General features: G+C 34.0%; 1 protein-coding gene and 1 pseudogene across 1 annotated transcript; both read right to left on the bottom strand.

Annotated features, from left to right (window-relative positions):
• Nucleotides 1-7,094: 7,094 nt before the first annotated feature.
• LOC114742105 (MDIS1-interacting receptor like kinase 2-like) lies at nt 7,095-11,575 on the bottom strand (annotated as a pseudogene).
• Nucleotides 11,576-11,590: 15 nt separating this feature from the next.
• On the bottom strand, nt 11,591-13,331 carry LOC114742104 (MDIS1-interacting receptor like kinase 2-like). The gene is made up of 2 exons (XM_028930372.1): nt 11,855-13,331; nt 11,591-11,622 (listed from the first exon to the last, which is right to left on the bottom strand). Exons 1-2 carry the CDS (start codon nt 13,329-13,331, stop codon nt 11,591-11,593), a joined length of 1,509 nt encoding a protein of 502 aa, XP_028786205.1.
• Between the last annotated feature and the right edge of the window lie 1,337 nt (nt 13,332-14,668).

The following is a 14,668-nucleotide window of genomic DNA, read 5'->3' as shown; positions in this document are numbered from 1 at the left end:
ATCGAAGGAAAGAGCCAGCAAGTAGAGTGGTCCGTGCCGCCGTGGAGATTGGAGAAAGAAGCTTCGGCCTTCGTGTTCAAATGGCGAGACAGGAGACTGTAGACCGACGGACGGGAGACTACGGAGAGTCTGGCTTCTCTCCGCCGCGGTTATTGCCCGCTGCCCTCCGCCACTTTTATACGGCACCGTTTGCGGCAAAAGGACAAGGGATCAAGAATAATAAAACAAAGCGAAGGCGACTTGGCAAATGGATAAAAATAAGAGCGTTGAACCACTGGCTTCTTGGCCGAGTGGCATGGTGTGGGTGGGGGTTCGAGCCTGCTCCCTTGTATCTCAAAAACAAAAAAAAAACAAAAGCGTTGGATGGATGAGAGAGAGAGAGGAGGAAATGCCTGTTAATCCCAGTGTGTGGACCCATCCATCCTGTAACATTTTCTTTAAAAAAATCAATTACATATCTTTTTTTAGACCTTTAATTAAAGAAATACATAAAAAAAGAGAAAAATAATGGAAAAAACCTATAAACCATCTCTTTTACCTGCAAAGTGCAAACTTTAATTCATTATGTTAATGAAAAATCACATCTGAGGACTTAAATTTTATTTCACATGGGCTTCTATTGATATTTATTTACTTATTTATATTTTTAAAGTTATTATCATTTTATGCCTTGACAATCATTTTTAAAAATTTATCACTACCATTTTATAAAGCAAGGAATCATTTGATTAATTATTTTTCAATAAAAATAAATTATTTACAAAGAAAAATTTGAAAAAAAAATTTAAAAAGTTTAGAAATATTAATATATAAATACACGCACATACCCCCAGTAGCAATTGATTTCAAACCTCGGATATGTAGCAAAATAATTTGATTCAAAAGAATCATAATTGATGAGATTTGAAATTTCAAAGAAAATTAATGTTAGGCTTGGATCATAATCCTTTATTGAAAAGTGTTGCCCATGTTCTCTTCCAGTGTTTTGTGTTTTTTTTGTTAGTAGAAGGAGGAAGCTAACTGATTAAGCCCTCCAGTCCATCAAATATTTTGAGTTTTGAACTCCTTTATTTCCACGATGTAATGACATAATCCTTTTGATAAATGAATTTCAAGAGTTAAAAAATAACGTAATCTTATCTTGAATCTTTATTAAATTTTTTTCAGTTCTATCTTCATTAAAAACAAATATATATTATTATTAGTGAGATCAATTATTGTAAGCCACCAATTAATTGCTAAGTGTGCGCCTTCCTAAAAAAAGTTTAGGTTAAAACGTACAAAACTCTCCTAAACTTTTATTCAGTTACATATAACATTCCTAACAATTAAAAGTATAAATTAAAGCCCTGATATTTCGTGTTTAACTATCAACTTCATTGCCATTAAAATTACCGTTAAAGTTAATAATTTTTTTTCATTTCAAAATTTCCATATTTTTTTTATATACAATCTCATTTAAAAAAATAACATTTGGCATTTGATCGATATTTAATAAGTCGTTGTCATCGGTATAAAATATAAAATTTATATATCTATTTCATTATAATTTTTTTTTTAAAATGAGAACTTAACAATTAATTTCTTTAATGTTAAGATAGAATATATAAATTAATCCACAATAGATGCGATATAAAGTATATCACATTTATATATATAATACATCTTTTTAAGGGGACCAATAGTACGCTACTTTATTCTTGATCAAGTCAGCAACACTCGCATCTTGGACAAATCGCAAAGACGACTTTACATTTTTTTTTTTTTATATGCACGACTTCACGTTATGCAAGATCACGGATTCAATGGCAAATACCAAAAAAGGACAAACCAAAGTAATTATGGAAGAAGCTAAGGTTAAGCTCTCATGAATTGTCCAAATGTGATGTTATGGAAATGGTTCACTGAATAAGGTTTATTAGCCTCACAAGTTCCAAAGATACTTGTTTCATGGTTAGTCGGCACCGAGGATCTTCATTCAAGCAAGCAAGTGCTATTTTTACAATCAGCATTAGTTCCTCAACAATTAGGTTTGAAGGTTGAGGAATTCACTGGTCCAACACATTCTTAAGTGGCAAATCATAGGATGTTGGAATCTCTGTCAAAGAAAAAATGAGCTCTCCTAGATGTCTTCCCATTAAGATTTCTAATGTTAGAATACCAAAACTATAAATATCGTATTTCTCAGTCGCTTGCATGGTGAAAGCGATCTCTGCAACAAGCATGTTAAACTATACGAGGATAGTTAAATTGCGTTACATAGAATAATAACAATGATTTTTGGCTATTAAGAAAGGAGGCCTCACCTGGAGCAGCATGACCAAAGTTGCCAGCGAATGAGGTCATATTGTTCGAATCAAGCTTCAGACACTTGGCTACTCCAAGGTCAATGATATGAGCTTCTTGATATTCTGGATCTAATATGATGTTCTTGCTTGATATGTCACTATGAACTATAGGACTTAAGAGACCATGGTACATATGGAATACTCCTGCACTCTTTAATATAGGAATTAACTAGAGAGTTGAGTTGGTCATATATATGTAAAATCTATTTCACATATTTATCTATTTTTTTTTCAAATTAATCCTATTGATATTTTTTTAATAATAATCAGGTAGGAGAGGAAAGGAGAAAACTCAAAAACATACTTAGAGTGTTTTAGAAAAAATATAGCATATTAACTAATTTAATTAATATCCTTAATCTACTCAAATTAGTTAATTAGGTGTTCTATTAAGGATCAGAGGAGTATAATATTGCACTAGCAACACCTTTCACAACATTTGCCTTCTTATCCCAATCAAGTATAGATGTTTGCTTTTCACTTTTTAAAATCTTGTCCAAGCTACCACCTTCTAGGAACTCGTAGACTAAGAACAAGACTTGTGGGCTCGAAAAACATCCAAGAAACTTCACTACATTATGATGTTTGATGTCTATTAGTGCTTGAATTTCACTTCTATCTGCATGCTTTGAGATTGGAGAAATTTGCATTTGAAGTTGAGTGAAGTTTCGTCACAGCAAAATATTGAAAGTAACTCAGCCTTGTAAACACTTCCTTACCCTCCCACCCCAGTACCTTTTTGATGCAACATTTCCCTATCAAAACACCCCATGAAGAAAAGATTTTGAACTTGTGCCTGTATACTCTGATTCTCTGTTTTCTTTGATTGTTGAATTAGAATATAGAAAACTCCACCCATAGCTAGAATCAGAGTCATAAAACAAGCAAGCAATGACACTAATAGCTTTGTTTTCTTGTTCATACGACCTTGTGGCTTAGTGCTATGTTATTGCAAAGCTCTAAGCCAGTAACATCACCACATAAACCTGTGTTTTTCCTTACTGCATCAAATGTAATGTTTTGAAAGGCATGGATGTTAGGAAGGTCCCACTAAATGATTGTATGATTTGTCAACATATGTCAAGCCTGACATGTCATCAAAATCAGATGGAAATGGTCCAAGAGAGATTATTATGCGAAAGGTTCAAGATTTCCAGCATCTTTAGCATTCCAAGTGTTGCCAGTATTTTTCCTCTCAACATAACCTCGCTAAGGTCAAGAACTCGTAGGGCTTGTAATCACTACTATAAAAACCTAATAATTGATGGTTATTTTTGGTCATATTTGACGGTTAAAAACCGCCAAGTATGCCAGCGTCATATATTTCTCTGGGAAATATTTGATGGTTAATAACCGTCAAATATATTTGTAATATTTGATGGTTCTAAAGTTAAAATCGTCAAGTATATGTTAGAATTGTTACCATTACTGGTCGAGAATACTTGACGATTACCACTAGAACAATCAAGTATTAGGAGAATACTTGACGGTTTTAATCTAATAACCACCAAGTATTTTTTTTAAAATACAGGTCCTGCTTTTCCAACAGCCCCCTTGTATTATAAAATTTCATACAAAGCAGCATTTTTCGAAAGGTAGAACCAGGCCAGTATTCAAACCAATATACAACAAGCAATAATTCAATCATACGAATCTAATTAACCATGCACCAGACAAAAATTTACATTATATATACATCTTAATAAGGTAACAAACCAAATGTCATACAATTGTGTCAAGTCAAAGTAGAAAAGGCCAAAGCAAAAAACCAATTCCGAAATCAAAATTGGCCAATTGCCAAAAACTACAACAAAATTGAATTTGACTAAAGCAATCTTTTACATCCCTATCTATTTTGTGCCTATTGACAGTACAAAGCCATTGCTAGCTCTTCAATGATTTCTTCCATTTGAGCGGATAAATACACTGTGCAATATGGGTCAGCAAAGTACTATATGCAAAAGCAGATTGAAGTTAGATATAAATGTAAAGCTATACTAAGTATAATTCTAAAATATATAAATTAAACTTTAACAAATGCATATTACCTTCACAGGGATTGTGTTGAAATTGTGCATTGTTATTTCCTTTATGAATTTCATCACGTAATACCTACAATCAGAGCTTTTGTTTGGTTGACGTGGGCACTGTAAAGAATTGGGAAAGGAAATTATATTAGTGAATAATATAAATAAACCATATTTATATAGAACAGTAAATAATGGTGATGAATACTTTCACTTTTTTTCACGGGAAGGCTTTGTATTGGCCATTTGTGACCGGGGGATAAGGTAAGGCTTGATCTATGCAGTATAGCCACAAAGCCTCGAGCAGACAATAAAATTTTATATTAATGACTGTTGAAAATTATATTGAAGCAAGAAATTAAACTAAATATGAAGAATAGATATAAATTTTACTTATTAAACAATGAAACTATAAAGGGTCGATTGGTCTAATCCCCATGAAGAGAATCAAGATACCAAATCCTTGGCTTTGTGGGATTGATCACAATCAGCATCCAATGTCTCCTAAGTATTTGAAAGACAATTAGAACAATTACAAAATATTTAAAAATAAAAGAATTTAAGGAAGTTTAGTATACTACCCTTGATAGTAATGCGCCAAAAACAAAGTCTCCCTAGTCTTTGCTGCCTTAGAAATGAAGATATCCGCCAAATCTCTAGATAAGTCTTTTCTTTTCATATTAGGGCTGTGGCTAGCAAAAATGTGGGGGCTGATAATCTTGAACTTGTCACCGAGGCCACCAGGGATTATAAAATTCTTGTAAAGATACCTAAATCAATAAACAAACAGATCAATAGAATAAATGTTCAAGTAGTTAAATATTTAATTAAAGTTTTAAGAAATACCTGATATAAAAGTTAGAGGCATTTGTGCCAGCCATTCCATGCGTCAAAATTTCCTTCAATATGTCATTTGTGACATAGTGTGACGAGGGTTGATCATAGATCTTTAGCTCAAACTCTAGGGGAACCATTAAGGAATCGTCATACTCTAATCTGACCCCAACTGCATATTCCTCAAGACAAATTCGGAATCTTGATGATACTGCTTGAACAGGCTCAGAAGGCTGCTTCTGTGGTGATGATAATGAGTGATCACCCAATAGGCTCTTCTTCCCCTGAGATTGAGAAACAAACTGTTAGTAATTAAAACAATCGGATGGCGAAACCCACTTCAGAAGGCAACACTTAAGATAGGGGCAAATAATCCTATTGTGATAATCAACATGCTCAATCACAAACTTAATAAAATCTTCTACCCCATCCCAATATTCCTTTGATAGACAATTGGAGGACATCCATTCCTTGCCTATTGTCCCCAATTAAGATGAATCATTTAGAGGAAAATGTGATTATCGACTCAAAGATATTGTGAAAATATATTCTAACCCAAATCAAACTAATTCATTTTCTTTGAAAAATATTCTACTACTACTACTACTAATGTGCTATTCTATTTGGAAAAATTTGGCAGTATGATGGCTTATAACTTAGCATTTCCCAAGCTTTATGCCTCCATTTTACTTCAAATAAAATATTCAGTAGCAAATCATAAGGCAATTTACAACGTACAAATTAATTAACATTCAATAATTTATAATTACATAAAACATAGGGCACTCAAGTTAATTTCAATAAAAAAACAGAATTTATGCCAAAAGAACATGAAAAAAGCTATCAACTTGCATCTTAAATCAAATTTGCCAACATAATTATCAAACACTTAGACATACTTAATAACTTAATATCACAAAACTCAGTCAAGATACTTAAATTGATAAATTAAACATGCTTCAAATACATCGGCCAGGAACCTCCTTATTGAGCAATTCTCTCCACTTCCCTCCATTCTGCTAATCAGCTATCTCCCCCTAACACTTAATGCAACAACTAGGTTTTATAGGGTTTTGATTTTATCTAAAATAAAGGCAAAAAAACTCAATCACACATCCCAAAAAAAAAAGACAAAAGAGGCTTCTCATTGTAGTAATGCCATTTCCTCCATTACCCAAACACAAGTTTCCTCCATTACCAAAAACACAGTCTTGAGGCTGTTTGATTCAAATACAAAAGATAAAAAAACAACAACTATATTCCTCAGCCGAATAGTACAGAGAAGCGATAATGGAGCAAAAATAATGGATTGGAGTCTATCATTCTATCATTCAGCTTATGATTCACATTCAACTAAAACCATTTGGAAGGAACAACAACAACAGATTAGGGATTTAACAGAAGAGGCCAACCTGAAGCTATAAACTCTGGAGAACAAGCTTGGGCGATGACGATGATAGAGGACGAAGACACTGTGCGACGATGATGCTGCAAGAACCACAAAAGCCAAAGGGAAAGGCCGAAAATGAGCTGGAGATGGTGGATTATAGGTCTGCAAGTTCTGGGCAGAGCTTGGAAAGAAGAAGGGCGCCTGAAATTTCAAAACAAGATTGAGCGAAATGAACAGATTTGGGGGTTTTAAAGTCAAATATCTAACAGTTTTTCAGTATAATCGACAAATATTCTTCCCAAATATTTGATGGTTGCACTAAAAAACTGTTAAGTATAATTAAACTTGACAGTTCTCACAGAAACCGTCAAATATTATTTGAGAATACTTGACAGTTTTGTCAAGTATTCTTAACAATATTTGTTGGTTTCTCTTAAAACCGTCAAGTTTTCCTCACGCGTCATCTTATTTGACGGTTTTTGTTATAACGTTCAACTATGATGCATCAAATATTTGTAATTCTGTAGTAGTGAATTCACCAAACTCAAAGGGAATGCCTCCCTCAAATTTATTTTTTCTCAAGTTCAAAAGCCATAGCTTGCACAAGCTTCTAAGCTCTTTAGGTATTGGGCCAGTGAGATTATTTGCTGCCAACTCCAATTGCTCGAGTTGATCCAATGATCCTATTTCTATAGGAATCTTTCCTGAAAATTGGTTATGACTGAAAGAAAGTTTGTTCAATGAGACCATCTTCCCCAATTCTTTTGGAATATCTCCTGTCAAGTGATTTGAAGAAACATTGATTCAACCAGATTGGTTGCCTCTCCTATTTTTGGAGGTATACTGCCAGAAACGTTGTTGTTTGAAATGATGAACATCGTAAGATTTGGACATTTTCCCCACGAACGATGAAATCTGGCCATATAACTTATTGCCACTCAAATTGATGTATTTCATATACGGATACACACCAAAATCACTTGTTATATTTCCAACCAATTTGGTTATCATGAAGCGTGAGTCTAATAAGGCTAGAGTAATTTTTCAAGGTTCTTGGAATTGTTCCAAGTGAATTTGTTTTCAGCAGCACCCAAAGCTTCAAGTGATCCACCAAAGCAAATATTTTGCGGCAAATGGCCAATCAACTAATTCCCACGAATTTGTAAACTCTTCAAGTGGGTGAGATTTTGGAATGCTCCTATTGAGTTTGTTCCATCTTAATTCTAGGCTATTTAGGTGTTCCAAATTTCCTATAGTAGATGGAATAGTTCCAGAATGAGAGTAATAGGCAAGGGTGATTCGTTCTAGTGTGGTCAAATTTCCTATGGTAGATGGAATTGATCCAAAAAGAGAGTTACAACGAAGTTTGATAGTTTCTAAATTCACCCAATTTCCTAGAGAGAGGGCAGAATTGGTCCTGAAAGTTTGTTGTCCCCCCAACCTAACCAAATCAAATTCGTCGAGTTTCCAATAATGGAGATTGGTATTGGCCCATACAAGTTGTTTTCTGCCAAATCCAATTCGGTGAGAGAATGGAGATTTGCAAATTCACAAGGAATGAAACCTGACAGTATATTTTCATAGAGGTAAGGAAATTTCAAGTTGGTCGAATTTGCTAATGAAGAAAGCATTGCTCCAGTTAAGAAAGCTTTAGGAATGAGACCAGACAAATGATGTTTTTTGTTAAGTACAAGTATCCTTCTACTAAAGAAATCTTGTTCGAAATACTATCGGACACTAAATACAGGTAGATCTCCTAATAAGAATTCGAACCTTAATTCGCTATATTGTGAGGAACTAGCCATTTCTACTAGACCCAATCCTCATTGGTAGACCAGACAAATGATTTGTGTAAAGGGATAAAGTTCTCAAATTCCTCATCAAGTTACCAATTTCTGTGGGGATTCGCCCAATAAGATAATTCACACTAATTCCAAGCACATTTAAAGCAGTCAAGTTTCCTATTTCCGGAGGGATGAAACCACTCATGAAATTATGATCCATATACAATATAAGAATACTGGACAAGTTACCAATTTGGCTGGGAATAGTTCCAGAAAACTCACTTCTTTCCAGGGAGTGCAATGAGGATAAGTGTCATTATTCCAAGAAGACAAGATAGCTTGGCTTTGCTTACTAAGGCTGGCTTTCCACTTTAAAAGACCATTTGCCTTCCGATGAAGAGAACATCATACAAATACTGAACAGGAATATGCAGAGAACTCGCCATGATTCTGCTGGTGGAACGGACGAATCAGCCTTTGGAAACTCGGGGTTTGCTTTTAAATGCTGATCGAAGAGAGTGAGTATAAATGGATTATAGGTCTTTTTCATAGCCATAAAATGTACGGAAGTACGGATCATGATATTAAATATTGCATCTAAATTTGGTCCTGCAGTATAATATCCCAAAAATGACTAATTGGTTGCCTCATGTGAGTCAACGTTGTTCATAATGTGCCACGCATGTCCTATCATATATACTTCCTTGCAACGCATGTCACAGTCAACGTTGTTCATAAAATGTGCGGGATTAGGTTTTGATACCACGATTTTACCTAAGTTTAAATTAATTCCTATCCCCCTTTAATTATTTATTCTAGATTTTGTGCTTATTCCCTTTTTTTGATAAATTTTTTAATATTCCTTTTTAAAAATAATTAAACATTTAAGTCTATATTTTCGTGTGCCATAAAATCATATTTTTTGCCAATTCATTTCAATAAAAGCACTTTTGCATGTGCAATTATTGAAAAAACGCGAGTTTCATAATATTAAATGAAATCTACTTTATGTTACTTTTTTGTTTTAGTGATAGGGCGGCCTTTTATGTACAATCTTTTTGCTTAGTTTGAATAAAATTGTTTTTTAATTAAAAAATAAAAATTTACTTAATGTTTTGGAAGAGTAAGACTAAATGAACCAATTTCTCCTTGCCTTTTATTATTTGTTCTAGAATTTTTCTGTTAAAAATTATTTCAGTTTTTTAGTTAAAAACAGAATATTATATATATTTGTGTCCTAAGATTTTATATTTTTGTCGGTTGATTTAGATACGTAATCACAGAAAAGCTCATACATATTTTCATAAGCGTAGATAAATCAATTTCTATTGTCCACTTTTTTTGTCAATAATTTCTCTGGTCCTTTTATTATTTGTTCTAGATTTTTTTATTTAAGTGACAAATTCATTTTTATTTATATAATGAAAAATTTAAGATCATATTTTTCTAGCGTCATGAGAGAGTTAATCCATGTAAGCTGTATTACTTTTTAACTTTTGTGCATAATATTCTCCAATTGTGTGTAAGATTTTAAAAAAAATTTTACTTGCAAAAAATAAAAACAAAGCATGCGATAGATTAATCCATGTAAGTGATATTACATTTTAACTTTTGATTGAAGTAAAAGACATAAATCTGACATAAAATGATCATAGCCGTCTATTATGTTACATGAGTTAAAACGATAATGCTGAAACTAAACATGCACTTCAGTCTTATACAAGTCCCAAACTGATCATACATATGATATAAAAATCACAAGCTTAAAAGTTTAATGCCAAGTGCAACACTTTATAGAAGCAAACCCACCAACAAATGAAGTTCAATCCCTCATTAGTTGTCCAATTGTGATGGTGTGAAATTGATCCTCTCGATAAGATTTTGGTGTCTTCGCAAACTCCACAGATACTTTTTCCATGGTTGGACGAGACTGAGGAGTCTCATTCAAGCAAGAAAAAGCCATTGTTGCAACTAAAATCACATCATTTAGGATTGGCTTTGTGAGTGGAGAAATTCGTGGGTCCAACACATCACTTAACAAAAAATCATTATCAGTTGGTTTCTCTGCCAAGTATGAAATAAGCTCCGCAGGATGTGTACCCATAATAATTTCTAAAGTTAACACTCCAAAGCTATATACATCACACTTCTCATTCGCTTGCATGATGAAAGCAATCTCTGCAATTCATTTAATGTCACGTATATCCATAATATTGCAATGAGTAGTATATTTTTGAAAACAAAAAACAAAAAAGGGAGTCTTACCTGGTGCAGCATACCCGAATGTGCCTGCAAATCTGGTCATATTGCTTGAGTTTGGATTCAAAAATTTTGATGTTCCAAAGTCAATGATTTGAGCTTCTTCATATTTTGAACTTAAGAGAATATTCTTGCTTGATATGTCACGATGAACAATAGGAATTGAACAACCATGATGCATATGGAATAAGGCATTGGCCACACCTTTGACAACATTCACCCTTTTATTCCAGTCAAACTCAATGGCTTGTTCCTCATTCTTTAGTATGTTGTCCAAGCTGCCACCTTCCAAGAACTCATATACCAAAATGGAGAATTGTGAATTGGAATAAAACCCATAGAGCTTTACAACGTTATGATGTTTGATTTCTGTCAAAGCTTGAATCTCACTTGTAAAAGCTTTTTGGTTGGAGATTTCCCCACCTGGCATTGAATGAAGCTTCTTCACAGCAACAACGTCACCTGTAGGCAACTCAGCCCTATAAACATTTCCTTGGCCCCCTTTGCCGATGAGATATCTTTCATCAAATTCCCTTGTGGCTTCAATGATATCTCCATATAATATTTTTTTTTCAAAACTCCATACAAAATAAACATCTTCTGGTGGAGTTTCTCTATCTTTGTTTTTTGCTTTTGTTGCTATTCGAGAAAAAATGAAAGATGCTACTACAATTACTAATAACAGTATGACCAATGGGAGGAGTATCATCAACAACTTTTTGCTCTTATGGCCATGTCCATTTGTTTGAAAATCCTCACAAGGACTTAAACCAGTGACATTACCACACAAGCCTTTATTATTCCTCAATGCATCAAAGTTGTGAAAGGATGGTCTATTTGGAACAGGGCCTTCTAATTGATTGTATGATATGTCAACTGTAGACAAAGTTGTCATTGATCCACTGAATTCAGAAGGAATGGTGCCAGTGAGATTATTATGTGAGAGGTTCAATACTCGCAAGTTGGATAAAAATCCAAGCCTTGATGGTATAGCTCCAATTAGCAAATTGTCACTAAGATCAACTTGTTCAAGGTATTGGAGTTCACCAAACTCAATGGGAATGCTTTCATGAAATTTGTTTTTGCTCAAGTTCAAGACCCTTAAGCTTTTTAATTCCCCAAGCTCTCTTGTGATTGAGCCATTGAAATTATTTGCTGCCAGCTCCAAAATTTCAAGCCGACTAAGTGATCTTAGATTTGAGGGGACGTTACCAGAGAAGTTATTGTTGCTCAAGGAGAGTTCTATCAACATGATCAACTTCCCCAGTTGTTTTGGAATTTGTCCAGAAAAATGATTTGAAGACAAGTTAAGTAACCCAAGTTTAGTTGCCTCTCCTATTTCTGGTGGTATATCACCAAAAAGCTTGTTATTGTGAATAATCAATCGTGTGAGATTTTGACACTTCCCCCACTTGGATGAAAGGTGACCATACAGTTGATTACCACTAAGATCAATGTAGTCCAAATAAGGATATACTCCAAAAGCATCTGTTATATTATCAACTATTTGGTTATTATCAAGCCTGAGCCTTTCTAGACTAGAACAATTCTTCAAACTTGTTGGAATAGGACCAATGAAATGGTTATCATTAGCACTGAGGGCATATAACATGCCACTTTGACAAATTTTTTGTGGTAAAGGACCACTGAAATGATTATAACTCAGCTGTATGTTATACCAACTTGTCAAGTTATTCATTTCTCGTGGAAGTTGACCGCTAAAACTGTTGTTGTCCAAGTAAAGGACAGTGAGCTTTGTGATATTTCCTATAGTGGAAGGAATAAATCCTGAAAGACTGTTGTTTCGAAGGTGGAAATCATCTAAATTGATCAAGTTACCAATGGATGGAGGAATTGGACCAAAAAGTCTGTTACTAGAAAAGGACAATCGTACAAGATTTGTTAGGTTTCCTATAGAAGGAGAGATTGGCCCTGAAAGTCTATTTTCATATAACTGAATGTTAATGAGAGAATAGAGTTTTCCTAATTCAGTTGGAATAGGACCTGAGAGATTGTTTTGATAAAGATAAAGTACTTGTAACATGGTCAAGTTTCCAATTGATGATGGGATTCTACCTGACAAAGGGTTCCTTCCCAAGCGAAGGTCAACAAGATTACTCAACCATCCAATCTCTTCAGGAATGGGACCAGAAAGGGAATTTTCTCCAAGCCATAGGAGCCTCAAATTCCTCAAATTCCCAATTTCATGGGCAATTTTTCCTGTGAGATTACATGTGCTAAGATCAAGATGACTTAGAGTGGTCAGATTCCAAATTTCAGGAGGAATGTGACCCTTAATCGAATTATCTGACAAACTCAACATCGCAATACTAGACAATTTACCAATTTTGTGGGGAATGTATCCATAAAATTGGTTGTAACTTATGTCGAAGTGGAGGAGACTAGAAAAGGCAGCGAAGTTGAGAGTGGAAAGTGTACCTTGAAGACCAAGATTTGAGAGACTTATATTGGACACAGACATGGACTCATCACAAGAAATTCCCCTCCACAACTGCCTGCAAGGATTAGTATCATTCTTCCAAGTGGACAACATAGCTTTGCTTTGGTCTTTAAAGCTATCTCTCCACTTCAACAGAGCTTTTGCTTCGCTATCTCCAGCAGCAACAGATGCAAAGAAAGCAACGCAGACAAATAATGCTAGCAGTTTAGTGTAATCACTTTCAGACATTTTTTCTGGGTAAGGTTTTGTATAAGTAATATATTCAAAGACGGAATATTAGTTCACTGGGTGAGGTAGTGGCAACAATAATGGTGGTTATGTGAGGCTTGGGATGTTCAAGTGGATGATACAGATCTTCTTATATAGGATGGATTGGCCTTGCCGGGAATAACTTTCTCAGTATAAAATAATATTTTACGATAGACTTGCAAACGTAATTGACCTCAAGAAAGATTAACCGGCCAATATTGCTTCAACGATGCTTTTTTCATTTTATCCTTGTTTCAAGGGACATGATGATCAGGATCTTTTAAAGTTTTCCTTTCCTGAATTGATCATGTTTCACTTCATTTTCCATCCTCTTCCTTTTTGCGGTTTTATTTCATCTCTTAATTTTCAACGGCAATAGGAACTCATCATTGTTGTTAACAACATGTAAGTTGTCACAAAATACAAAATGAAAGGTTGCTTTTAAAATAAAATGATGAAACAAATATTTATTATCAATAAAAAAAATAAAAAATATCATGCTCATCTCCTTACATTAATATATAATCAGTAATAGATCTAGTTGAGTTTGATTTTATATCAGATTCATGTTGCAAAACTTAATTTATATGCATTTTGTGTGAGAGTCATGTCATCCTCAATTAACATTATTTTCTTAAAATTAACAATTTTTTTTGCCATTTCTTAAAATTAACAAATTATAAGTATAAGAACTAATATCTATAATTGAGAAGACTATAAAAACTCAATAAAAAGGAAAAAACTATAAATACTTAATTAAAAGGAGAAAAATGATCTGACAGTTCTTATAGTTTCATTAAATTTTGAATCAAATCCCTATAATATTTTTCTTTTTTACCCACTTCTTATTGTTTGTTCAGTTACTAGCATTAGTCCTTCCGTTAACTCTGCTTGCAAACGCCGTTAGTTTCAGTCAATAGAAGCTGATGTGGCCCTACATACGGAAAAAGATTGCACCGAAATTGAAGCCAACTCTTGAACCTCCTAGTTTACACAGTAGAATCAGCCATTGCCAAACCTTCCAAACCCAACAAGTCAGGCTTCATGAAGTCCTCCTCGAGTCCTCGTTTACCAGGGAAATGGATTGATGAGATATATATTAATGTATATCTTCTCTCTAATAACTTAGTTTTAAAAGCAAATCAGAGAAATGGATCGAGTGATTGCTAAAATTATTTTCATAATTTTAAATAATTTGATGTACCAAAGCTTAACTTCGATGCCTCGAAGTGAAGCGATTCACTAAAGCAGAGAACAGGGATAGTGACTGTTTCTGCAAGAGGACTTCATGGATCTGTTGGGTTGGTAGGTTTTAT

Source organism: Neltuma alba, unplaced genomic scaffold (genome assembly GCF_004799145.2).
Source record: "Neltuma alba isolate B1F8T4 unplaced genomic scaffold, ASM479914v2 tig00003644_pilon, whole genome shotgun sequence".
Lineage (NCBI taxonomy): Eukaryota > Viridiplantae > Streptophyta > Magnoliopsida > Fabales > Fabaceae > Neltuma > Neltuma alba.
This window is presented reverse-complemented; position numbering and strand designations above follow the sequence as displayed.